Source organism: Vanacampus margaritifer, chromosome 4, assembly GCF_051991255.1.
Source record: "Vanacampus margaritifer isolate UIUO_Vmar chromosome 4, RoL_Vmar_1.0, whole genome shotgun sequence".
Classification (NCBI taxonomy): domain Eukaryota; kingdom Metazoa; phylum Chordata; class Actinopteri; order Syngnathiformes; family Syngnathidae; genus Vanacampus; species Vanacampus margaritifer.
In genome coordinates this window covers 25499658-25526814 of record NC_135435.1, presented here as the reverse complement: position 1 = coordinate 25526814, position 27157 = coordinate 25499658, and the positions used below count along the sequence as shown (strand labels likewise).

Here is a 27157-nt window from a genome sequence, read left to right as displayed (position 1 = left end):
CGTTTTTTTTTTTTTAAGTGTAATGTTGTAAGATGAGTTTGAAATGGTAAAATGTCCATTACTTTCAAATTTTCACTATTCGCAATGAGGCTTGCCCACCAATAGCGTTACAAAAGCTAAAGCGTTACAAAAACAAATGCTACCTTCGCCACTTTGGTCCTCCATTTTGTGTTTTCAACGGTTTAACAGAAACAAAACAACAGCGTTGCTGTGTCCATTTGCGTCTATGACTGATAATACACTAAACGTTGAAAATGCCCTTTCTGATTCGAACCCTCCCTATTTATCTAGGCTTGGGAGTTTGGCTGGATTGATCACCTCCAACACGTCATGTCTAAAATCTAAACAACTTAAAAGATGGGAGTCACAATGCACTTTTCAGAGTAACGTAAATCAGCTGGCGGGACTCCCACAAAGAAGCAGATGGCCCAACCTGTTGCTGCAGGACTCTCAATTTCAGTCTGGGAGTCATTTCTTCCCAGTGTGCCTGCTGAACACCATTAAGATGAGGACAAAGTCTCGATGGATGTCAAAACACTTGCTTTCATGACTCCCAAGCGACTAGTTCGTTGACGTTTTTTTTTTTCTCCAGAATCACACGTCATTTCTTAGATTAAGAGATAGAACTTCATGTTACTGACTGTTATGACTTGATTTCATTTCACACAATAATGTCACTCCCGGGCATCTTTTAAACACTTCAAGAGTTCTCTTGCATGTGTTTGTAATTCCGCATGTCCAGCTGGGAACAAAGAGTTCCAGTGGGACGCTTGTAGTCTCAAAAGACTGCTCGACCAAGTTTGTCTTGACAATGATCCAACCATAACAAGGACTATAGTTTTTTTTTTGGTTTAAATTGAACTTGGTGTGACTAGTAAATTGATATTCTATTGTGGTATTCCTGAAAAACAATGTCGCATTTTTTACATTTTGCGAGGTGGAGGAAATTGAGTGCCCATTTTGAACAAAAACATATCATTTGAAAATAGGCGAGTGGTTTTACTCTATTTAGCATTTATTTTAGAGTAGTTATCTTTTTATAGTTGTATACCAGTTATAAGTGTTAAAATATTATGTATAGGAGACAGATTAGCAAACTTCTTTTTAATTACTATGTATGGAATTAGTTGAGTCTTAGGAGGGCCGGCCTGCAACACCCCTAGCTGTCATAGCAACGAAAGTCATACTCTGCAGTTGTGGGGGGTGTGACAGGACGGCCCCCTCAAAACGGGCTAATTTCTTAAAAAGTTCTCTCAAAAGTAAGTGTAAAGCTTACTGCAAGTGTTAAAGGTATTTTGAGGTTGTTTTAAAAAGATTTTTCTTTGGCACTTTTGACAAGTAAGAATTTTATTAGAATTATTTTACATGTTAATATTAGGGATGTCAAAATTAGTGCATTCATTTTGATGTTTATGTTTCTTTGGGGTGTCAAAATTAGTGCATTCATTTTGAGTTATTTAAAGTCCTTTTACCAACACAAACTTTAACGTGCGATTAATGACCGCCCCTTATTTGGAAAGCCTGTACTGGGAGAATTTCAGTTCAGTCGCAACGCAGCAGACACGCACGCCCATGTCAACATTTAGCAGTAATAAATTTAATAACACCACAACAAATCAATATTACACCCATTTTTTTACATTACCCTACATTTTTTACAACTTTTTAATTTTAACTCACTTTAATGAATTATTATGAAATTATTGCATCAATGATTAAGCTGCAGCCATATTTCTATTAGTTTAACGTTTTTTCCCACTTTTTTTTTTAGCAATAGTATGAAAACTTTTACATATTTTATTGTACATTTAGAGCAGATAGAAAATTTGCAATTAAATGTGAGTTAACTACTGAAGTAATGCAATTAATTATGATAAAAAAAAATTATCGCCTGACAACCTTAGTTTATATATTTATTTTTTACATCATTTTTTTACATTATTTTCTATATGGAACAGAGAATTTACAGTAAGAAGTTGTAATCCAAACATATGGGTACATTTCCCTGACATTTTTTTTAATTGGCGCAGAACAGTCACCATGTTTAGAGAAGCTTTTATGACCACTTGAGGTTATCGCAGTGCAAAGGTGTCAACTCCTATAAAACTGTTAGGCAGGCAACAGGGAAGTGCAGCGGGCCAAACAAACAAAGAAATAAACACAACCCTTTGCTTTTCTAAGTGTGGTTCTCATGTCAAATGTTCACTTTCAGCGTCTCTGTTTGTTCCCCAGTCTCGCATATGAATCATATAATTATAAAATGTCCTTACTCTCCCTCGCCAAGCCTGTCTGTCTCTCTCCTCCCCCTTTGGTGGACGTGATCCAGCTGTTCCTGATGACGACGACTCGGCAGCCGAGGCCCCCGCCTCCCGGCTCTCTTTTCACAACTTCTGGACAAAGACAAGCATTAGCTTGGCAGCGTGCTATTGACAAAACGTCTCCAGAAGGCGGCAGCTTCAAACAGCCATTTTATTTCCCACCCGGCTTCTTCTCCTTTAATAAATACATGGTAATTATTAAAATGACAGCTGCATAAACATTCAAAACACAGAATTAAACAACAGAGCCGTGTGCAGGTGCTGCCAACGTACATATTTATACTTTAATCTTTTCCCTCATAATTAAACTCTTTTGGAATATTACAGCATGTGTTTGAAATCAAAACAGCGTGCTCAGACCTCCAACGGTGAGGATTATCAGCCTCAAGTCTCTCGTTTAGGCCCAGTGCGTCCAGTGTGTGTGTCGGCGTCACACCACCGCGCGCTCACACACACACACACTGGCCGGGTCGCTGGCCAAACCTGCAGCTGAAGAGTAAACAGGGCCCGGGCCGCACCTCGCCAGCTCTTCTTTCATGGCGGTGGGAATGGCGTCCATCAGTGAAGAGGACATGGCGAGCCTGCGGTCAAGGCACAGTGGAGGCGTGCGAAGGGGGAGGAGGGGGAGTGTGAACTACAGTGGAGCTACGAAAGTCAATTTAAGTGCAATTCGGAATTAGACTAACGGTTTCCGGAAAAGATCCAAAACACTTTCTTAGATTTTTTTTTTTCTTCCTGTTATTCATATTTCCTGGCTGCTCAGAAGCGTTTATGTGAAGAGACTCACCTCCAAAGCAAAACTACTATATTAGGTCCAGTGAAAAGAGAAAAAAAGGGTTGGCATAATTCTAACTTCAATCACAGAATTCTGACTTTAGTGTAAGAATTCTGACTTTAATCACAGAATTCTGACTTTAAAGTGAAAATTCTGACTTTGTGACGTAGAGCTATGAATTGTGGGGGGAAATCAGAAATTCTGAGAATAAATTGAGAATTCTCACTTAAGTTAGAATTCTGAGATAAAAGTCAAAATACTCACTTTAAAGTCAGAATTCTGTGATTAAAGTCAGAATTCTCAAGTCAAATTTTTGAGAATAAAGACAGAATCATGCCAACCTTTTTTTTCTCTTCAATGGCCCTAATCCTCTTCCGTATTTTCCAGAATGCTTACAAATTTGACATCACATAAAAAAAAAAAAAGATTTTTCACAATTGTACCAGGAAATTACGCTTCTACAGTCGCAAAATACTTGCTTGATGTCACATTGTGCGATTTCAGCTCTGTGGGGATCCAAAATTGTTTAGCTTTTTCAGGATGCCATCACAAAAGACTGCCAGTGAGGGCAAAGAGAGGAAAAAACATGATTACGTGATAGCACATAAACACAGAACATGCAGCTTGATCCAACTGGATAAAGTGAAGAATGGACTGTACGCCGCAAACTGCATTTCGAGTTTATGAGATGCAACCAATTTTTAAAAAGAGTTCAAGTTGGCCTATATAGTGGTTAAATTATATTTCAGTTGCAAAGCGTTATCATTGTTAATCCTCCTATTATTGGTTGTTGCACAAGACAAAGTGACTGGCTGCAGATTTAATAAATAATATTTATATGGAGAAAAATAAAAAGAAAATATCAACAATAAAGCCAGGAGAAAATATTTTATCCCAAATACTTAAATATTATGTCTACTAAAATATTATTTACGGATTAATTTGAGCCACAATAGGAGGGTTAAGAGCCATGCATTACTTGTAGTTTTACCCTGGAATGAATGAATTATTTTTTCATTATTTTCTAATGGGGAAAAAAAAAATCAAATTTGGGAAAAAAAGACAGAGTCGAGCATCATGGAAAGGGTTGTGTTTGACCTTAGTTGTTCCACTGTATTTACATCTTAGCAGAGGCTACATTACCTACAGTACAGTGTACACCAGTCCCACCGGCACACATTTTCACAGTTTTCTACAAATACTTTTCACTAAATCCCTTTGGCTTGTTGACTACGGTGATCAAAACATGCCGTCAGCAGTGTGTAGAAATTCTTTATGTTCCAGGCATCGCATTTGGTGCTGGATGGAGCACATGAGCTCCCAGTTATATTATGATCATGCTTAATGTTAGCAGAGTGGACGTCTTGATAACCGGGTGGGATTAACACTGCAGGTTCAAGTGTTCAATTACAATTTAATACCTGTTTCAGATTTGTCTATTTACATGATTTCCGTAGGCGCAGACGCAGTCAGCTACCATTTTGTTCGTTTAATGCTGGATACCGCTCTAATATAACATATTTAGACCATAGTTAAGTGTCTATGTTTTCAGCTTCGTTTAAATTTGCAGTGAATGTCTTGTAATGTGTTTATTTATGTTGCTTGGGCAGAAGCGGGGTCATTTTAAAGATGTCAATCTGACATTGACGTGATAAAGCACTCGCATGGGTTGATACCTGACCCCCGTCTAATCTATATTTGAAACAGGCCTGATTCTGATCTGAAAGAAATCCGATTCTATGCGTTTATGTTTTACACCGCAATGGTGCAAATCGAAACTGTGCCACTACTACTACTACTGCAAAAAAAATTGCATCACTTGAACCATGCCATGTAAATCCAGCCTTAAAAGCAAAAAGTTGTAAACAGTTATTTTTCCAGAAGGCCCACAGTGTGTAAACTCAAAAACAAGTGCTGCAGTCTTTAACCAGCTTGACAAGTGCTGCTCTCTCTACCTGCTCGCTCACCGACAGCAGCAACCAAAACATTGAGCGCATCTGGCAAGGCCAAGCCCAGAAGTGCGGAAGGTGAGGTGGGGATCCAGGTTTGATTTGGCATGGAGCACAGAGATTCATTGGGGGGGTGTCTTTGACTCGGTATAATTGTCCAAGGTCCAAACCGGCTGGTTTCCCGCTGTGACCCTTGGGTTTACTGCACACAGCACGCTGGGGAGAAAAAAAAAAAAGTAATTCGTTTTGATAGAGTCGGGAGTATAAACTCCTTAGATTAATTATTTGTCATTCTACTTGGACAATTCAGACTATTTTAAGCATCCAACAGTTTGGCTAAGGCCCCTTTCCATAAAGCAAGGTTCATAAGGGCATGTTAGATGAGTTTGGTGGGGCAAACTTAATTATTCAACAATCCCACACCTTTGGGACAAACTAGAACAGAAAAGTGTGAGCTCCATATTTGATTCCATTTTCACTCCCTTTAGGTTGAGTCAGCACATATCTCAATACTTTTATGCTTTACAGTGTATGTGCTATGTGTCCATATTCTCCTAGCGAGACGTTGCCATTTGCCGACATGCAGTGGCTGCCGTTGGCCCCATTCCAGCATGTGGCTAGCAGCCACAGTGTGTTTTTTATTAAAATAACTTCAGCGGGAATAAGCAGAAGCCATGTACTTTGGGAAATTCGAGCCGCCTCTCCAGTGAACCCGGGGGGGGAAAAAAAATCTATAATTCCGCAGGAATTTCTCACTAAGCACAGGATATTGTCCAGGCTTTAAGAATCCTCTGTCCATCTTGGAGAAAAGCATAGGAAGGACAAGTATGTAGGTTATGATGTGGATCAAGTGTATCGCTAATAGCACATTTTTCGCATACTGTAGTTTAGTTTAGCTTATTTAGATTTGAATTAATAGAGATAAATGTAATGTTGAGACTGAGAATGACGCATTTGAGTCATTTCCATTAGATTTACACATAGTATTGGGAAAGAAAGACACAACCCATTACATCAGCTTATATCACGCACAATAAGAGCTGGAAAAATGTTGTTTTTCAACAATGCTCACAGCTTCTGACGGAGTCTGATAGGGGCTCCCGATCCAGCGAGGCGTCCCTCTGAGTTTCCTGCATCTGGAACAAATAAATGTCTGACATGTATCATTCAAAGTTATTAGTAGGCATTAATCTAAATTACTTAGAAATAAATTCTCTGGCTAGTGGTAGTGAACAGTATGCCAAAAATCCCCATTTGGCAACCTACATTTGTTTTAAGGTCACCATTCGGTTCACATTAAATTAATTTTTTAGTAGATTAACAACTTTGACGTCATATGCGCATTGTCTGTGAAGAAGGGTATGTGCAGTTTCATTTTTCAACAACAGGTGGCAGTAGCGATTTGAAATGGAATATTCTACGTTCAGTAGCTTTAAATTCTCCAAATACTGTACATAAGAGATTCTCAAACTAAAAAATATGTAATTAACAGCTTCTACATAAAGTTATGTCTTTGTTTTAGGACAAAAACTATTTTTCATTCGCACAGTTCTGCAGATAAGCAGAGATTCAAACCCAAAAAGCTCTCAGCTGTGAGGCAGACATGCTAACCATTAGCACGCCGTGCCCCAAAAAATTACATATAATGCGGATTTCTGGACGACCGCTACCTGAGCGCAAATCACCCTCACCTTGATGTTCTTCTTGAGGTATTCTGCTCTGCTCATGAGGCTTTTTATCTGGGAAAAGACAAAGACAGGTGGTCAATGCCAAAAACGTTAAATAACGTTTAGTAAAATCCTATGGAGGAGTGCCAAAGACGTTAAGACGTTTTTTTTTTTTTTTTTTCAAAACAGAGGTGAAACTAACCATTTTCTATTGTTGATTACTGAAAAACGGAATAAGGTAGAAACAAACTTTTTTTTCTGATGAAAGATGAGAGTCCAATCTTTCATTTGGTAGTATGTGTGTTTCCATAGTCCAAACACATCATTTTCTGTGGACCTTGAAAGATCAGTCAAAAATGCTTAAATCGGCTGGCACCCACGGCATCCCTTTTCTGAAAACGTCTGGCAGTCAAAGAGTTAAAGGCCCCATGCAACATTTTCGGACAATAAATCCATCCTAAGTAGCACAATGCACCATAGACACAACGTAACCCCCGGCAGGATATGAAAGAGGCGGGAACATATGTGGTGGACATAATGAAAACTGGCATTCAGTTGCATTATGGGTAGCGTACAGTGTTTTTCTGACCTGTACTCGGCAGCACAAGACAGGATGTCTGAGTCTCTGCTGCAGCAGTGTGGAATGTGCGTTATTATTTTTTTTAACTCTCCGGTGAGACCTCCAAGCTCACGGAAGTGCAGTGCCAAATTTGCTAGAGTTGGGAAATTGAGAAAACATTTCAGAAGGGACACACGTGTGCTTCTAGGCTCGGGGGCCACAGATGAGGAAAAAGCAACACAGAGCTTTGCTTGTACATTGCTACACAATGAGGAGACCTCCGTGGTTAGTTTCCATACTTTAACTTGAAACGTAGCGATTTGGCGCAGCAAATTAGCATTTTGACCGCAGTTTTTTTGGGGGGGGTATTTTGCCCTCGAACCACAAGCCTTTAATCAGCGTGTGCAATAAACAGGGAGGAACTTTACATGGCTTGCACGTTCTCAATGCTTGACTTACCGTCATGACATTAAATCAGTTTACAGGGGATACATCACAATTAGGATACCAGTCAACAATAGATGGGAACTACCCGGATCTCTTTTGCTGGCGTTGGGTTATTGTTGTTTAAAATGTTTGTGGTTATGTACATTTAAGTTTTAAGTTATATATAAATATATAAACATTTGAGTTTGTTAGTTTTTTCTAGGGACGTTTTTGCACATGTTTCTACTGTCTGTTTAAATCATGGTAAGAAATCTCAGACAGGAAAATGCATATTCTGAGAGCAGGGGTAAAAAAAAAAAACCACAATAGTACAAGTTGTTTTTTTGGGGGAGGGGTTATGGCTGGCAGGTTATGTGTGAACGTCATGTGATTGGTTGCTGCCATGATGGCGAGACTCACCTCACTGTGGAGCAGCTCTCGTCGGCGGCCCTGCGGCTCAGCTACAACAGACAAAAGAGAGAAAATAATGAGCGCATTGTTGTACACTACTAATGGAACAGTCCACCTCACCACCCGATATGCCTGAATTATAATGGTAACACCCATCTTTTCGTCATCCATAGCAAATGAGGAAGTAGCCTCTAAGAACAATAACTGAAAACTTTTTCCCACAATCCTTTTGCTACTATCTCGGACTTGGCAGAGGTCTACACTATGAGGGTGATATTATCATTTTAAAATGATATAATTATAGCTATTAATTATTGAGGGTTTCAAGATGCCTGAAAACGAAAACAATTTTGCAAGCACTTTAACACTGGTGTATATTTTTTAGGGGTCCACCAACACGACCCCCACATAAGAGTAGCATTACCTGGAAAGTTATATATATATATATATATATAAAAAGTTAAGTTAAATCCTGATTTACACAAATCAACACATTCCTGTAATTACACAGCAAGCCAACCATTTTAGAGTGCCATTTTGGAGCCAAACTCTTATGGAATTTGCCCAAATGAGCTCCAAACAGAAGCAAGTATCCATTGTATGGGCCCCCACTGGCCTAAACACAGAATATTGCGTTTGCGGAATATGAGTTAAAATCCACCCATTTTTCTCCATCTCAGGGGGCGGCCATTTTGCTACATGCTGATGACAAAAAATGACATCACAGCAGCTCAGGTAACAACCAATCATCTTCAGAAAACAGGTGAGCCGTGATTGGTTGTTACCTGAGCCCTGAGCAACTGTGATGTCATATTTAATCGTCAGCAAGTGGCAAAATGGTCGCCCCCTGAGACGGATTTTTCTGCTTAATTCATATTCCACAAACGCAATATGAATCAGAATACTGTTTCGATTAGTGACGCTGCATAGAAACTATTATTGTAAAGGAAATTGTTGGATTGACTTCCCCTTTGAGGCCATTAAAAATTACAAAGCATGTATTATACAAAATTGACTTTTTAATTGATTGGATTTCTCAAGAAATTCGCAAATGCATGAGTCACAGATCGGGCGGGTTCATATTTTGAACATCTATCATGGTTTAAAAGTGGAAATCAGTGGTGTGTTCGCATGTGGTTAGTCCTCCTTTCAAAGCATCTTGATTGGGAAGACTGAGTGCTGGCTGGCTGGCCGCTTCAAGCTCTCATCAGCGGAAGATAAAGCGTCTTGTGTGTTTGCAGCGAGGCCTAAATGGGAAGCAGATGGCGGGGCTCCCGTAGCACACGCAGGGGCCCTGGCAGACTCTGGGTCCCATCATCTCGGCTCCAAAACGCCTCACTAGAGGAATCTCTCTCCAATGAGGGCACATGAGCTCATTGCCTGATGCAGGGACGCAGTTAGTGAATGGCCTTCTGTGTTGCCTGACAGCTTTGCCTACTCGCTCTATCACCATGCTTCCATCTACATACACAACACTTTTCTGCACGGAGAAGATAATGAGTATTATGTGTTTTGCGCATTTTCAGCCAAGAGTAGCTCCCAGGACCCATTTTGAAGGCTAATTGTGAGCAAACTTAAGCATACTTATGACAAAACGTTATCAGAGCCAAAAGTGGTTACGCAGTGTGAAAAGAAGCTCAAGATCCTTGTGCTTGCCCATACCAAGACTGTTCGCATATTGAAAATAGTGCATAATTAGTGGAAATTTTTCAAGGAAATTTTTTGGGTGTGACTCAAATTATTCGTATAATGAGTTGCTTGTACCTGCGAGCGCCAACAGGAGTTCTCCTAAGCAATTCTGGTAGTCATCCAAGGCCTCATTATCGTCCACTCCACTTTGCTCCTACAGCACAAACATCAGACAACATGTGATTATCTACAGAGTGTGCTGATTTATTTAATACTTTTTAGGGTTACTTAGACTACTTAAATATAGGGGTGTTTAGTTCCATATAACAGTGTTGTTCCTAGCAAAATTAAATCAATTAAAAGGGGGATTAATTAATAAAAATGTGGAATAAGTCATTAGATTGTCCATTAATTAAATTATGAAAATAATATTGAATAATTATAGTAACATATTTTATCATTTAGTTAAAATAATTTTTTCTTTTCTGATATTTTCTCATTTTAATCAATGCACAATTTTACCAATATTTATTTATTTTTGTTATTTTGTTGAACATACAAAAGTGCGTGCAGACATGGTGGACAAAAATATTAATGACAAACAATGTCAACAAAGCACGTAAATCAAAATAAAAGTGATGACATGCTCCTAAAACAACCACAGCCTTTTTATTTTTGTATGACACCTTTCTGACCTTCGCGATGGCGTCCGAGGCCATCTCCAGTGCTGCCAGCAAGCGTGGTTGCTCACGAGACATTTCTACAAGGTGAAACAGAGAAAGGTTTTAAGAACGAGTGCTTTTCCTCATTAACTCATTCACTCACAGCCGTTTTCACTGACGCAACCCCCTTTGCTCCCGGCTGTTTTACTGCATTTTGACTGATTTTGCAAGGCCCACTGAATATTGTGCTCTAATGCTAGAAAAACATGGCACCTAACAGAAGAAAGATTAGAGTCTCTTCTTTCATCAGGAAAAATTATATTAGTTTCCGTTTTGCAGCAATTAGCATTAGAGTATAGCTAAGATTCATCATTATTTACAAATAGTGGGGGAAAGAGTTTTTTGCAACATGGCCATGGTTGATCTCTTATACTCTGCTGCCACCTGCTGGACATTTCTGTAATAACTACCATTGCTTCAAGCATTCTCTTCCTTTCAGAGGCTGCATCAAAGCCACGCTTTAGCAATGAAACGTATACCAGTATGTACGTTTTTGGGAGCAAATGAGTTAAGGTTGCGGGTGACCTAGAGCCTATAACAGCTGACTTTGGACAACAGGAGCACCAGAACGTATTTAAAATGAACAGACAAACAACCATTCAGACTTACTCTACCATGCTGCCGATTCACAACTATTTGAGGACGAGAATGCATGTCCTACATATGCACTTTTGACTTGCCTCTGCCACGTTTTGTACCTCGGAGGATGTCCCTGGAGGTGCGCGCCTGCTCGAATATAAGCTTGTTGTCCGAGGCTACCAGGGCTTTCAGCTCTTCCGCTCGGGATGCATACTGACAGACCTGCGGGGACATGCGCAGGCACAAGTTACATGATGCTGTATGTGTGGTATGGAACCGGGGTGGGCCTACTTTTTGTCTGAGGACATCTTTTCGCTGCCGGTCACTCTCATCTGGAGGAGGAAATATAAGTTTTTTTTCTTACATTTAGTATGTTTAACATGGTGTTTAGGTTGAAATGTGGATATGCTCTTACAGTAAATAGCAGGGACAAAGTGCTCCAGGGCACTGCAGTACAGAGAGAGCGCAACAGACCTCTCGCCATCCTGGTCCTTCTGGACGGCCTGTTGGACCAGTTCTTTCTGAAGGGAGGCAGAAAACAGGTAGTGATTTCGCCAAAGACATGACACAGACGCTTCTTTAATCTCTTACCGCCTTCCCCAAGCTCTCGGCACTTGGCATGTGCTCCATGTCCACGAAGGGGTGCGTGAAGAACTCGGCGAAGGTGATGCGGGCATTCGGATTCCTCTCTAGGAGACGCAGGAGGAGGTCCCGGCAGTGCTTGGAGACCCTGGCCCCGGGTGGGAGCTGATGCACAACAACGCGACCTTATTAAGTTGCTGGCAATCCGCAATGGGGACACAGCCATTTTAAAGGTCAAAAGATTGCTGCCAAAAAACGCCAAGACTACTTTGCATCAATAAACATATTATACTGAGTGGAACAAGGCAACAAGGAAGAGGGATGCTGAAAATCGAGCCATCAGTACGAAAGAGGAATTTTATGGATGTTGTGAGGGAAGACTTGCAGATATCTTAAATTAGAGCAGAAATGCAAATAAAATATGATGATCTGAGAATAGGCTAAAGCCCAAGGGAAAGGGAAAGAAGAAGAAAAGGAAGATGATGAGTGGAACAAGCCACAAAGTGCCCTTTAGCAAGTAAAGTGGGCCACCTAGTGGATTTAAAATAAACAATTACCATAGATGGATAAAATGCAATTATTATTGTATTTGAAACTTACCTCAATGGGCTGGTCACTTCGAATCTTCTCTTCTAATTCTGAATATGACCTCGATGCAAAAGGGGCCCGTCCAAACAGTGCCTCTATATTCACACAAACAACATACGAGTCGATAACACAGATCATCTGCATTTTGAAAGTTTACCTAATTTTATTTACTTAATTACATTTATTATGTATTTCTTGTTTGCATTTTGTATTTTACCATTCCCTGTGTATTCAATTATTTTATATAATTTTAATTTTGTACTTCATTTTCACTTAATTTGTGATATTTTTAAATATTTTTTTTTCCTATGTAGCAGTAACATTTTGTGTTTTGCAACCCTCCAACATAAATAAGTCATGCTAGAAATGTAGCAGCCACAGTTCAGATCAGGTTGTTTACCGTGCATGTTCGTAAAGCGCATGTTCTGAGCATGGTCACATTAATGAAGGGCATGGCTTTGGTCAGGGACGCTGAGGGTGTGAGGCTACATTCAAAACTTGCTAGCATTTTGAAAACTGCAAACTACCCCTTTAACTATCAGTTTCAAATGATCTCCTTTTCCTCGAATGAACCCAACACTCACCATAAAGAATGACTCCCACGGACCAGAGATCCACTCTGGAGTCATACTGGCGCCGACACACCATCTCGGGAGCCATATACAAAGGTGAGCCTCTCAGCACACTCTTTTCGTCCCATGGTGACATATACTGGGCGAAGCCAAAGTCTGACATTGAATCAAAATGTAGCATCCAATACAGTTAGAAGCAGGATTTGACACGAAGAGTAATAAATGCAGTATTTACAACAAATATAATAAATATTGTTGCTCATTTAAAAAAACTTTTTTTTTTCAATTTGATGAACTTGAAATATGAATGACAAAGATACTGTATGTCTCTTGTTGACTAATGACTCATGAACAAGCTTGTTGTTTTATATGGTTGCAATTTGATATGACTACCAGACTATAAAAATGAAAATATAGGATGAACTCTGTTCAAACCCGTTTTTTTTTTCTTACCTGCTAATTTGAGAACTGAACCAGACAGCAAAATGTTCTGTGGTTTCAAGTCCAAGTGGGAGATATTTCGGTCGTGTAGAAATTTGAGAGCACAGGCTGTGGGTGTAAGCAACAAACGGTATATGTATTGTTCAAAAGGCCGTTCAAAATTAAACCAAAAGCCCTAAGATGAGTCACCTATTTGCTGCAGAAAACGTCGGGCAATTCCCTCTGGCAAGATCCGACGACTGCGGATGAAACGGGATAGATCTCCACCGGAACACCATTCCAGAATCAGATAAATGTTCTCAGAATCCCACTGACGATAACACAACAACATTATTGCGCTTAGAGAAGACATTCAACTTTTTGTTTCTGTTATTTGATTAGAATTTTCTATAACTGGTGGCACACACTTGTGTCTAATCTTTTTGTACTATTTAAGAGCACTAAATGGAGATTTACAGTTTTTTTTGTAGGATACAGTCAAATTATCATTATCTGAATTTTTAAATAGTAATCTATATAAATGCATGTGCCCATATTAGGCTCAATTTCACCCACAAACCCTAATGAGAACATGTACTGCAGAAAATGGGTGAATGAATAGATGATAATCAAGCAAGCTCACCACAAAGTCTTTCAGATGGACAATATGAGGGTGACGCACGGTCTTGAGGATCTCGATCTCCGTGAGCAGGTTCTCTGTGGACGCCTTGTTCAGAGTCTTCTTGGCGACCACCTTCACAGCTACCGCTTCTCGACTATCTTGCTACACGGTACACGACGAACATGTTTTGTGCCACAGATGAGCCATAAGAGAGCAAAAGGATGCAATGGCAGCAATGGCTCACCTTTCTGTAGGCCTTGTAGACTGTGGCATATGTACCGCTACCCAGCCGCTCTGTCAGGATGAAGTCATTCAGTTTTGGAGGGCCGAAGCCAGAGGATGAAGCCATCCTGAAGCCAGCAGGTCTTGACTGCAATGTAACAACAATATAGAGCTAGGTCTTACAATAAAATTTCTGATTGCTTCTCACAATAATCCAATATTGTAGAAAAAAAGCAAATGGTAATAACATTCAAAACAAATTCTTTCTTTCAGATTCATTCTGACTTTCTCAGTACACTACCACGCTGTGTAACCGGCGTACGTCAGCGGGGACGTGCTTTAAATTACGGAATCCGCTGAAAATATCCATCCAACCATCGTATTAATAAGTGAACTAAAATTAGATGGCATTGATTAACATCACAGCCCTCACAGTTATAATACAACAATTACATTAACAACTGTTTGTGGTCATCATACGACTCTAAACAATAACATCCGTTCACATTAAAGCAATTATTACATATTTCCATCTCACGTAGCTTCACGGTATATTCTTATCTGTTACATTGATTTTATTGATTACTAACGGTCAGAAGGACAAACCCGATCAACAGGAAGTAAACTGATTAGTTCTTCAGCTAGGTTTGGGCTGACCTAACTATTAAAAACGAGTGTATTTTGCCTTAGCAAGGAGGAAAGAAGACGATGAAAACAAACTGTTTGACTTAAATGTACATTGTTAGGCTACGAACGTGAAGTTCTAGCTAGCGGCAACAATCAAGGACTGTAACATGACAGTTAGTAGTCAACCGCCCGTCACTCGAATTGTTACGTTTTAATTAAAACCGCGTGTCAGTCGATCGCGTACCTTTACGGTAGTTAATCCATGACAGGCAGAAGTGGGTGGAAAGGTGATTGTTTACATCGCTGTCAGTTTGGCGGCGGCGCACAAACGCCGCACTTTGGTTGCAGTGGTCACGTGACTTGGAACCTAATAGAATCTGTCACACTGCCTACTATCAGTTGGATCTAGTACTGCATCGCACCTGCTCATAGTTTTCATTGAACAATTTAAAAAAATACAAATGCTGAAAGAATAACAAATATGCAGAGTATCACAAAAAATAACAATATATAAATTTAGATAGGTCTTCTGGCTAAAATATCTAGTAGCTATTTTGATATTGGCAGTCTAAAATAATAATAATAATAATAATAATAATAATAATAATAATAATAATAATAATAATAATAATAATAATAATGATTTAAAAAATAATTTATTATTAATATTATTGTTCAATTGATTCGTTTTTTATTATTATTTTATTGTTTTATTGTTATTATTTTTTCAGGACGTCTGCAACTCTGACAAAACGTCACCGGAAGTCCGCCTTCATCCTGCCTGTGGTGGTCGTTTAAAGATGGCGGATTGCTTAACCGCACGCTTGGCAGCTCAGGAGGAGCAAATTCGACTCCTTGCCGGCGAGATCTCCACCCTTCGGGACGGGATCAACCGGGAGTTAGGCCCTGCCGGCGACGCGGGGGTCTCCTCGCAGCTGGAGGAGCTGAGGTCAGAGAATGAGAAGCTCAAGTACCGGCTACGGCACCTCCACCGGGGTCTGCGGGTGGAGCTGGAGCTGGAGCTGGAGAAGGGCAGAAGCTCACAGCCTGGGGGGCAATTTGGTAACGTTGCCGGGGGAAACGTCGTCAAAGGAAGGCAGGCGAATAACAAAGCTGCTGCTAAAAAGGTGATGGTTAATAAGGGGTGCACGTAACAATTTTGGTCTGGTTCTCAAACTTGCTTTTTTTTTTTTTTTTTTTCCCTGACCCACCAACCTTTTTTTTTCCTGACCCACCAACCTCACATTTATATTAATTAATTGCTGCGTTATGGCCAATGTCATGAGCAGATTGTTTAATTTAGTACAACCCGTACTCCTAACTAATTAAATAGATACAACAGCTGGGATAGGCTCCAGCACCCCCGCGACCCTTGTGAGGAAAAAGCGGCCAAGAAAATGGATGGATAGTAAGCATGCTGGAAAAGGTTTCTGGTCGTAATAATAATAATATGCTTGACAGTCTTGGCCCCAATTAGTTGATTTTGCTACAAATTCGTGTGGAAGTTTAGAAGAAGTTTAGACGTTTAAGCTTAAGAGTTTCTCCAACCTTGACTGGGCAGCGAGACTGGGTGAAGATCTGCTATTTTTAAGTGACACTGAAACACTTGTCATGTTAAAACCCAAACGCTAAACAGAGCTGTAGTTTTAGCACAGTGTGGTGTTAGCTAACATTATCAACTTGATCATTGGGGTAGGCCTATATGACAAAAAGAAAGTGTGATACTATAGACAGTTGGGAACTGTTTTAATTTGTGAGAAATGTACGTAATATTTGCTTCATGTCATGAAGATAGGTCCACTCTAATAGCATTAGCATTTACTAGCCTGTCTTTTAAAGTCTGCTACATGGCACATATCTCCTAACATCAAATGACATGGATCATCCAGCGGCTTTGTGACAACACGCTGTTTTTACCTGAGAAAGACACTTAATAATTTTGCTGTCTTTTATGTATGCTTGTTTTTTCCTTCAGTCTGGGCTAGTAGCCACGCAACTACAAGGCCCAGTTGCCATGGTAACAAAACCTTACTCTGCGTTGCCCCCACAGTAGAGGGAGAGTAGTTTGAGCAGTGGCTCATTTTCATGAGACAGGACCACCTTCTGAAAACAGACTGGGAGGCTAAAGTGTCATGTTATATATGATCCTTGGAGTATTTTGTTTAAGTCACAGTCATGTAAAAAAAAAAATGCCTATTTGTCTTTTACAATAATGTAAATCTTTTTCATACAGGTAAGCAGCTCTGATGCTAAACAAGGTGACAAAAACAAGGAGAAGAAGCAGACTAAAGGACAATCAGATGGAACCGCGAATGGGGTGATTATTCTTACTTAAAATTCAATATTCTTTACACGTTCCAAAAAACTTGCATGACGACTGTTAATTGTCCACCTGTCCTGGACAGGTCTACCTTCATGGTGACAAGCGCTATTACAAAGAAAAAAAGGCAACAAATTACTTTTCTATTTGACAAGGCTATCAGTTCGACATAGTTGCTTGGCACCAACAAGCCACCAGATGGTGCTAAAATACTTATTATCAGACATGACTTTGTCTTGAACATAAAAAGTGAATGCGTAAGTTATTACGTGGCTAGGGTAGGCGCCTTCCAAAAATAATTGAATTTGCAAATCGTGAACTTCGACTATGCACTAGCTAGCTGTATTGCTCTTAACAAAGACTTTTTGGGCAGCTGAAGGTCTGGCCCGCTTTTGTCAATGAGCGCCTCAGCCTCTACGAGGAGCTGAAGAAGGAAAGTGACGCCCTCCTAGCCAAAAGAGCTTCAGACGGTAAGCCCATCATGGTAGAACTGCCCGATGGTCGCCAGGTGACTGGCACGTCCTGGATCACCACTCCGTACCAACTGGCTTGTGACATCAGGTAAATCATGTTGCTGATGGAAAATAAACTGTACTTAGTAAGCACATTGTTTCATTATTTTTTTCTTTTTCTTTTTGGTCTCCAGTCAGGGTCTAGCTGACAACGCAGTGATATCTCGAGTGAACGGGGATCTGTGGGACTTGGACAGACCTCTGGAACGCGACTGCTCGCTGGAGATTTTGCGCTTTGACAATGAGGACGCACAAGGAGTGAGCAAAACAGGCTTTCTATGATTTTAATAATTGATTTAAAAGCTGAAAGAGGGGATGATGCCCAAGACGAGACGATTTAGACAATCTAGTATTTTGGCTTCCACCATACTATATTTTAGGAGCTTAAGGACCTCTAATGAGTAATACTATACAATTGTTCTTCCTTGCAGGTGTACTGGCACTCCAGTGCTCACATCCTAGGCGAGGCGATGGAGCGCTTCTATGGTGGCTGTTTATGTTACGGACCCCCCATAGAGAACGGTTTCTACTATGACATGTTCCTCGATGGATCAAAGTAAGTTTAACTGCCAATCATTCCATACAGTTTTGTCATAAAAAGACGACAGTAAAAACACAATCATGTCATTCACAAACGTAATTTTTGTAGGAGTGTGTCCAGCACCGAGTTTGGGGATCTGGAGACCTTGTGCAAGATGGTAGTGAAGGAGAGACAAGCCTTTGAGAGGCTTGAGGTTACCAAGGAGACGCTGCTGAAGATGTTCAAAGTGAGAGAGATGTTGTAAAATAAGAACACTTATGAGAGCCCAGACTGCCTTTAAGGCTTACATGCGTCACCAATTTTTTTCTCAATTCTCAATTATGAAATGCAATGGGGACATACAGTCCATATGTGAGGTATTATAAGAATGTATTGTTACAGCCTAATTCCAAAATGGAATACATTCATTTTCTTTCTCAAAATTTGTTCAAAAACATACATTACACATCATAAACATTTCCCAAAGTTTTTTTTTTTATGTATTTGAACTGGACTCATTAAACTGGAAACATCTGAAGGATGATGAATGGAAAAAGGATGCTTTTGAGCTCATTTTTTATCTTCATGGCAAATGCTGTCAAATAGTTTGTTTGTTTTTTTAGAATTTTTTAATATGTTAACAAAAATCTAAAACATTTTCATCTTGTAGTTATGGGGTATTGTGTCAACTATTTGGAGGGGGAAAAAATAGGAAAAAGATGAGGCTAATTGTTGCAAGGCATCTGATAATTGCTGCTGACTTTGATCGTAAAAGGGGCAACCGGGCTCGAAATCACCCTGATTCTCAGTATATGTGTAACCTGCATGTTTTTATTTTCCAGTACAACAAATTCAAGTGCCGCATTCTAAATGAGAAGGTCACCACAGCCACGACAACAGTTTACAGGTTTGTTGGTTTAACACAACATTGTGAACTTGTGAATATGATGCTTACTACTTAAGTCTTTGTCAAGCTAATCATGGGTTTTGGTTAGGTGTGGGCCCCTTATAGACCTCTGTAGAGGTCCTCATGTGAGGCATACAGGAAAAATCAAAGCCATGAAGATCTACAAGGTGCACTTTAAATTACTTTATGCATTGGTCATTCACATCAATGTATGCACACAATTAGCATCTAATATCTCTCTTTGTCGTCAGAACTCTGCCACCTACTGGGAGGGCCGCTCAGACATGGAAACTCTGCAGAGGATCTACGGGATCTCCTTCCCCGACTCCAAGATGCTCAAAGAGTGGGAACGCTTCCAGGAGGAGGCCAAGAATAGGGACCATCGCAAGATTGGCAAAGTGAGTTGGCGTACGCTTGATAGAAAATGTATTAGATGCAGCACGACAATGCGCAATAATAGTTGTATTCATATATTTTGAAGAATAATTCTATATTTAGACATTTGTATTATTTTTTTTCAACATATTTGTTATTTTTAATATTTTTCCGTTTTGGCTTGTTTTTATTCATTTATTCTTATTTACATATTATCCATATCATTTTTTTTAATTTATAGTTGTAATCAAAAGATATTAGAAAGACAATTTTGGTAAATATTTGTTTTCTATTGTATTTTCATTTATTACATAGCAATGAAGTGATGGAGATCAATGTAAAAATAAGGGAGACAAAATATTAAATTACTTATTATAACAGCAACTTGTGTTAGGTGGTCTCTTCTATATGCGGGGGACATTGAGTCGAAGTGGACCGTCCGCTGCGCCTCTATTGTTAAAGCGGACGGTGGGAGCTGTGTGTTATTTCAATAAATATTTTAAAACAAAATACAGTGGGGTAAAAAATTATTTATTTGGCCAAATACTTTTCTGCCCCACTGTATATATTGAATGTAGAAGTGCCCCTCATACCAGCAGGGGTCGCTGTACTCCCTCCTTTGACCCCATTTTGAAACCTCTGAAAGTCATCCCAGCTTCCCATTTGGGTCCCCAGCATGGGGTCGCACAGAAGGCAGCGCCTTATTAACAACCGTGTGCTTCCATATTCCCAGCAATTGTCATCGAGATGCTGTTAAAGCCGCTAGTTGTGTTGTTTTCAATGTCAGCAATGTGGTTTGTAAATATAAAGGGCCAAAATGTCAATAAAAGTTATTATGCTTGTTGTAAATGTGCACTTGCCAGGACCAGGAGCTGTTCTTCTTCCATGATCTCAGTCCCGGAAGTTGCTTCTTTCTGCCACGTGGTGCTTACATCTACAACACGCTCATCGAGTATATCAGGGTGAGAAAAGTGGCGTTCAGATCTTTTTGTTTGGTTTATTTCCATCTATTAAAGAAGATACACAAAATTGAAATAATGATTAGTAGATTAAACGCTAAAAATATAACAGACGTGGGTTCTTAATCGTAAATTGACTTTTATTTTTGTGTAATCCTGAAAACAGTGAATGGTAATGACCACCATAACCTTGGAGGAAGTAAAAAAGAATTTAAAACTGGCACTCCAAAAAAAAAAAAGGCTTAACTGTATAGGTTCACAAGATAATACAAATTCTGAACCTTGAAGAGTCAGCTATACTCTTTTCTCAAAACATAGACATTCAACATTTTATCAATATACCACACAAATAAATTTTGTAAATAAAGTTTTTTAAAATTTGCATACCTCTCAGTTGAATTCAACTATGGAAACTCTGTGTTTTGTATATTTTGTTTTCTACGCAGAAATTGTAATCTCTTTGTAACATGAAGCCATCTGCAGTTGAGTAAATGAAATCTGCCAGGCCATGACTTGTGACAATACGGCAATCAGTCCCTTTCACTCCACCACTATGATCTCAGCCAGCACATGTTGAAACATCTGACACTTTGATTGCAGTGATTGTGTGCAATCTCTAGGGGACGTGCAGTAAATGCAAGTACAAAAAAAACAGTATTAAAGATTAATACATGTGTGGAGGCAGAGAGTTGGCAGAGTTTATTTTTTGAAGAGTGGGAAAAATATTTTTGTATTTCCATTATTGGATAGACCAAAGAAACACGCTGATCTGGTTTGTGTTATGAAGTCCATGTACTGAGAGGTGTGTACTATCGTGCATTTGTTGTGAATAGTGAGACCGGTTTTCCTGTAGTCGTTCGAGTTGTTGGCCTTTTGATTAATTAAGCTGCATCCTAATAGTTGAGCAAAGACATACTTTTACTAAATCGACAAATAGATAGCTTTCTGACGTGGAACAGATTTGATCAGATGTCAGTCAGCGGAACATGTCCCTGTGACATATTTCTCCTGCTTGACAACTTGACAATTTTCACAGCCCAAATGAGGACACAAGAATGAGGCCAAGAAGGTCTCTCACATTGCTTGAATCGTTAGAGCAAGGCTCGGTCTGTTTTAGTGTGAGAGTGTGTCACTTCCATTTTTATCAGTTCCCCTCCACGACACATGTCATTGCTTGCTCTTGGCAAGTCACCTTCATGCAGCCATTATTAGCCAATTTCACACAGGGGGATGGGGGGTGGGGTGGAAGCCATTATTAGCAGAGCAGTGTCATTACAAAATACAGAATATAGAACTATCATGCGTCCAATAAATACAAATAATGATTATATGAAGCATCTGGTGTGACCTATAAAACATGTCTGGACCGCAATGATCGCTTTAAACGCAACATGGTGGAAATCAGGTGTTACACACTCTGATCCCATCTTTGCAGAATTTCCTGAACCACAACCTCCTCCTACCTCTATTTTTTGCAAATACAGAAAATTGCTATAAGGACTTTGCCACTCTACACCAATCACGGCTCACCTGTTTTCGCAGTTTGGTCATGTGACGCTCGCAAGTGGAGACTTGATTGGTCGTTACCTGAGCCCTGGGCAACTGTGATGTCAGGTGACAGCAAGTGACAAAATGGCTGCCCCCTGAGATGGATAAAAACGGGTGGATTTTGCTCCTTAATTCATATTACACAAATGCAATATTAATCAGAATACCGTGTTTAGAGTAGTGGGGCTGCACATAACTTATTATTGTAAAGAACATATTTGGATTGACTTCCTCTTCAATTGCACAATGAGTCAGGGTGCCCTTATGTGCGCGTGACCACGGATTTTTGCAAACAAACTAGTTCATTGCACAACATTTCATATTCTTGAAACGTGCTTTTTTTTTTTCTCACGTTGACGTTGTCAAGAACTAAAGTGGCTCAGTGAGGGTCAAAAGCTGCCCGATACTGGATGGAGTTGTGTTCTTTTTATATATACATATACATATACATATATTGGTGTGTTTCTCACTTAGGATGAGTATTGGAAAAGAGGCTTCCAGGAAGTGGCCTCTCCCAATATTTATAACAGCAAGCTGTGGGAGACGTCGGGCCACTGGCAGCACTACAGCGAAAACATGTTCTCCTTCCCCGTGGAGGGTGACACCTTCGCACTGAAACCCATGAACTGCCCTGGACACTGGTTAGACCACCTCTTTGTTGCTTCCCTTCATTAATTAATTAATTATTTTTTTTTATTTCTCTGGTATGTTCTCGCACTCCAGTTTGATGTACAGCCATAGACCTCGCTCGTGGAGGGAGCTTCCAGTCAGGCTGGCTGACTTCGGGGTCCTCCACCGTAACGAGTTATCTGGAACGCTCACCGGGTTGACCAGAGTGCGACGTTTCCAGCAGGACGATGCTCACATTTTTTGTACCATGGAACAGGTATTGTATATGAGTCTAACACATTATTAGGGCCCTGAGCACTTTCTGATGAATGAATCGACTCACTGATTATCCAATTGAAATGTAGCGAATGGATTATATTTTTTGTTTTATTATTTTTGATTAGGTAGTTATTTGCCTGCTATTAAACCATTTGCCACAAAATGTTATAATGTGGCATCATTTGTACTCACTTTGACTCATTTCCAATGTTTTCTCCTCAGATAGAGTCTGAGATGAAGGGCTGCCTGGACTTCCTGCGCAGTGTTTACAGCATATTTGGCTTCTCCTTCCAGCTTCACCTCTCCACCCGCCCGGAGAAGTACCTGGGTGACATTGCCGTGTGGAACCAAGCTGAGAAGGTTGCCATCAATGCTCAGGGTCTAAAGTGTCATGCCTTCTTACTCATATTTTTTTGGTAGGGAGTATTTGGTATTGCAGAGTTCCCTGCTCATTAGCTACGTCTACTCTATAAACAACTACAGGGAAACTCTGACTAGCTGATGTCATGTTTGTTACCTCATTTGCAACGGCATCACGCCAATGTGAATATCAAAGCAGCATGAAAACAACTACAACATGACTTCCGGTGGAATTTCAACAGCCTCTCTGCAACAAAGCATTAAAAATATTTTGGTATTTCTATAGCACAATAGTTCTCACTGTTCAAACTGCTTTATAAATAAAGAGGAGTTTTGTAAAAAAGAAAACAAAATATTGATGTGGTAGTTAAAAAAAAAAAAAGATTTAATTATTATATGTGCACTTTTCTAAATGTGTTAGTGAGTGAACACGTAATTTAGCGACCGCTATTTGGATTAGCCTGTCAATCCAACAAAATTATAATTGCGGTGATTGTTGCTTCTAAGTGGTTTTCTTTTTATACCTTTTGAATTTGTAACACTGACTCGTGTTTTCCAGCAATTGGAGAACAGCCTCAATGAGTTTGGAGAGCCTTGGAAACTCAACCCAGGAGATGGCGCTTTTTACGGACCCAAGGTCAGCTCATTCACAAGTCGTACAGTATGAATCAGTGTGGAATGTACACGCTAACACTTTATGCGCTGTTATAGATTGACATTAAGATCAAAGACGCCATTGGGCGTTACCACCAGTGTGCAACCATTCAACTGGACTTCCAGCTTCCCATCCGCTTCGACCTGACCTTTGTGGGGTGAGACGATTGATCCAAACACTGACACAGTGCACAGGCTCTGATTTACTGACTGTGCACTAAAGATGATCTTTTAATCCACTCACATAACAAGTCTTATTAATTCATTTGTTATAAGTGACTCAATGACTGACTTATTCAATGAACGTGTCGAGTGACTGATCGAGTAACATTCTGACTCACTAATTGACTTAATCACTGGCCAACTAACTCAGATTCTGACTCAATAATTGACTAGTTCACTGAATAAATGACTGATTAGCAAGATGGCTGACTGACTCACCAATTTATGACTCAGTGAATTAATGACCAACTTAATGTTTGTCCGATTGAGTGATTAAATAATAGACTCAATGGCCTAATTACTGTCTGAATGATTAATAAATGACTGATTAATTGACCTTGTGATTTTGTTACTCAGTGATTGACTCATTTTATTCAATTTATTAACTCGAGGACTTGATTGTCAACTCATTCATTGGCCAATTAAATGAAAGACTCAGACTTGTCAAGGACTGACTGACTCAATGACCGGATGACTGACTATCATTTATTGATACCCAGAGGGGAAATCCAAAAGAGCTCAATGATTGAATAAATGGTTTTGATTGATTTTGTGACTGACTTAGAAACAGACTCACTCAGTTTTTCCCCAATAACTGACTGAATGACTGACACCCTCACTTTCTTGCCAACTCACAATAATAACAACAATACAGGTACTTTTTTATTTTATTATCTTTCCCACAGGAAGGATGGCGACGACAAAGCTCGTCCGGTTATCATCCACCGTGCCATCTTGGGCTCTGTGGAGAGAATGATTGCAATTCTGACAGAAAACTATGCTGGGAAATGGTGGGTGGCTTTCTGGTAACTGTAAATAAAAAATAATAATTAATAACAACAACAACAACAACACTAATACTCCTACAACATGAACATTTCAACCATGTTAACACTTTTTATGATATTAATCCCTCCCACCAGGCCTCTGTGGATCTCTCCAAGGCAGGTGATGGTAGTGCCTGTCAACCCATCCTGTGAGGAATATGCCAAGGAGGTGAGTCACCAATCAGTCTTAACCACAACTAAAAGTATCTTGATGATGTCATATACATCATATGGGCGCCATTTCTTGCCTCTTAGGTCTGTAAGCAGTTCACAGATGCAGGCATGATGGCTGACGCTGACCTGGATTCTGGGTGCCTTTTAAACAAAAAAATCCGTAACGCTCAACTGGCCCAATATAATTTCATTCTGGGTAAGGACTTTTTGGTACTTTTGCGGTCATCATTTGGGCATATCTGGCTGTATTCCAGTTAATACCCAAAGTTCTGCCTGTGTATAATGTATATTTTGTTCATGTTATAATAGGCTAAGGCTAAATTGTCATGCTGAATATTGACTGTTTATATTTAGCTACAGTAATTTCTGGACTATAAGGCGCACCTGACTATAAGCCGCGCTAGCTAAATTTGGGGAATACTCAAGTTTGTTATACATAAGCCGCACCTGACTGTAAGCCGCAGGTGTTTTAATGTTACCGGGTTCCAGCTACTTTCTTTTCCATAATGAGGGTGCAAATTGCAAATTGTCTTGCTCTCGTTCTGTCTCTTCTACTGTATTTGGGCTTACTTGGTTTGCTTTGCTTTGCTGTGCATGTTGCTCTTGCACTTCCTTTATAGTGCGCCCCCTTGTGATCTGATGGATAAGCCGCACCTTTGTATTAGCCGCAGAGTCAAATGCATGTGAAGAAAGTAGCAGTTTATAGTCCAGAAATTACTGTAATTATTGTCAGTTTTTGCTTTACTTTTTTAGTATAGTTCCACCTAAGGAATTACAGCTACTACATGGCAAATCTTAGCATTAAACCATTATGTAGACAAACTGTTCACGTCACTTGTTCATGTTGCTTGTTTTCACTGAGTTTTAAACTCTATTAGACTCAACAGTTGGACTTTTTTTCCCACTGAGTTCTGTGCTGGCTAGCACCCATAAGTGACAAATTCACTGACACCAAGCGGGGGCCATGTGCTAGGGGAGCTAGCTGTGTCACTTGGCATGAACCGGTGTTGGCCTTGTCATGCTTTTGCAGTGGTCGGCGAGAAGGAGAAGACGACGAGTGGCGTCAACGTGCGCACCAGGGATAACAAAGTCCACGGCGAAGTCTCAGTGGCCGAGGCGCTTGCCCGGCTGAGCCTCCTCAAGCAAGCCCGCTGTCAAAATGCAGAAGAGGAGTTCTGATGGAAAAGGCTGACGAGCTATCCGAGATGTCTGAGTACCTAAGTCTTCTGCGGATGACGATACAAATGCTGAAAAATGTCTCACATAAAGGTGGTGCCGGGAACGTGTCGTTAAAGGTGCAAAATGTCACTGTGATTGATCAGAGGATGTTGGTGATTTAAATAAATGTGTGTCAATTGCCATTATGAAGACTGATGATGGATGTAACTGCCGTCGTGTCTCTTCTTGGGAGGGAAATAAATCAAAATGTTGAAGTGCAGCTTGTTTTCGTTTTTCTACAACAAAAATCAGTGTTGGGGAAAGTATCACTCAGCCTTTACGATATCAATGCTAGTAATATTTACATTATGTTGCTTTCATTTTGGCTTTCGCCTTGCAACTCTTCACCAAAGCTCGGATGTGAAGAAGATGGTATATTGTCACATGTAGGGCCTACCAAACAGCCAGTAACTGCCAAAAATGATTGCACCTTCTTGATGCTTTCCGTCTCTTGACAGCTTTTCTGACCAGTTTTCTTCTCATCGCAGCCATTTTGGAGGGACGGTAAGTTCTTGGTAATGTGGCTATCCGCTGTTCCACGGTATATTAATGCCGTCTCTTGATACCTTTGAACAATCATATCTCTCTGATGGTGTGGAAGCTCTCTGCAAACCAATCAATAATTGTGCTCTAAGGATGTGATGACAAAAATTACTACTTGTTTATATGCACTCATTATCACAGTTGCTTACTTGAAAAAAATCTTTATTTTTGTCAATCAAGTTACACGCATTGTAGGTCACAATATTGATTTACAATTTTAGCATTTATTTCCTTGTTCTTCTTTTTTAGGGGGGGCATATAAACATGCCATTTGACAAGTAGTGACAGAAAAATGATGTGCATCCATCCATTTTCTGATCTTTCTGATCTTATCCTCACTAGAGGGAACAAATGTTTATGCTAAAAAATAACACTTGATTAGTAGGCCCTACGTATATTTTTCAACACTATCAATCTAAAATTGATAATTGTGTGTGGGGTGGGAGGGATAAATCATACACT

At 39.9% G+C, this 27157-nt stretch overlaps 2 protein-coding genes across 4 annotated transcripts; one reads left to right on the top strand and one right to left on the bottom strand.

Moving 5' to 3' along the window:
• Positions 1–1996: 1996 nt before the first annotated feature.
• ulk3 (unc-51 like kinase 3) lies at positions 1997–15035 on the bottom strand. Of its 3 annotated transcripts, XR_013293842.1 has the most exons (18): positions 14913–15035; positions 14064–14189; positions 13841–13981; positions 13408–13528; positions 13231–13326; positions 12790–12933; positions 12218–12300; positions 11627–11782; positions 11451–11556; positions 11327–11367; positions 11137–11257; positions 10430–10494; positions 9870–9948; positions 8115–8155; positions 6734–6781; positions 6115–6178; positions 5049–5258; positions 1997–2390 (listed from the first exon to the last, which is right to left on the bottom strand). XR_013293842.1 is itself a non-coding variant. In XM_077563622.1 (17 exons), exons 2-17 carry the CDS (start codon positions 14166–14168, stop codon positions 5242–5244), a joined length of 1428 nt encoding a protein of 475 aa, XP_077419748.1. In that variant the 5' UTR covers positions 14169–14189; positions 14913–15035; the 3' UTR covers positions 2572–5241. The 3 variants fall into 3 exon arrangements, 2 of the variants coding, with proteins under 2 accessions (XP_077419748.1, XP_077419749.1); XM_077563622.1 differs by lacking the exon at positions 1997–2390 and having other exon boundaries at positions 2572–5258; XM_077563623.1 differs by lacking the exon at positions 1997–2390 and having other exon boundaries at positions 2572–5258; positions 11155–11257.
• Positions 15036–15442: 407 nt separating this feature from the next.
• On the top strand, positions 15443–26372 carry tars3 (threonyl-tRNA synthetase 3). The gene is made up of 19 exons (XM_077563621.1): positions 15443–15795; positions 16902–16985; positions 17362–17549; positions 17635–17758; positions 17932–18056; positions 18150–18267; positions 18863–18927; positions 19016–19094; positions 19179–19325; positions 20166–20264; positions 22284–22450; positions 22533–22695; positions 22920–23057; positions 23617–23694; positions 23769–23869; positions 24620–24724; positions 24857–24929; positions 25016–25130; positions 25965–26372. The coding sequence occupies exons 1-19, from the start codon at positions 15469–15471 to the stop codon at positions 26111–26113; spliced, it is 2445 nt and encodes an 814-aa protein (XP_077419747.1). The 5' UTR covers positions 15443–15468; the 3' UTR covers positions 26114–26372.
• The last annotated feature ends 785 nt before the right edge of the window (positions 26373–27157 follow it).

Excerpts from the sequence above, each read along its gene's own strand:
- ulk3 (XM_077563622.1), bottom strand. The coding sequence starts at position 14,168 with ATGGCTTCATCCTCTGGCTTCGGCCCTCCAAAACTGAATGACTTCATC. Across the intron at positions 10,495-11,136 it reads AGGTACAAAACGTGGCAGAG|AAATGTCTCGTGAGCAACCA; the intron begins GCAAGTCAAAAG and ends TTCACCTTGTAG. Across the intron at positions 9,949-10,429 it reads CCTCGGACGCCATCGCGAAG|GAGCAAAGTGGAGTGGACGA; the intron begins GTCAGAAAGGTG and ends TTTGTGCTGTAG.
- tars3 (XM_077563621.1), top strand. The coding sequence starts at position 15,469 with ATGGCGGATTGCTTAACCGCACGCTTGGCAGCTCAGGAGGAGCAAATT. Across the intron at positions 18,057-18,149 it reads ATGTTCCTCGATGGATCAAA|GAGTGTGTCCAGCACCGAGT; the intron begins GTAAGTTTAACT and ends TAATTTTTGTAG. Across the intron at positions 22,451-22,532 it reads ATGAACTGCCCTGGACACTG|TTTGATGTACAGCCATAGAC; the intron begins GTTAGACCACCT and ends CTCGCACTCCAG.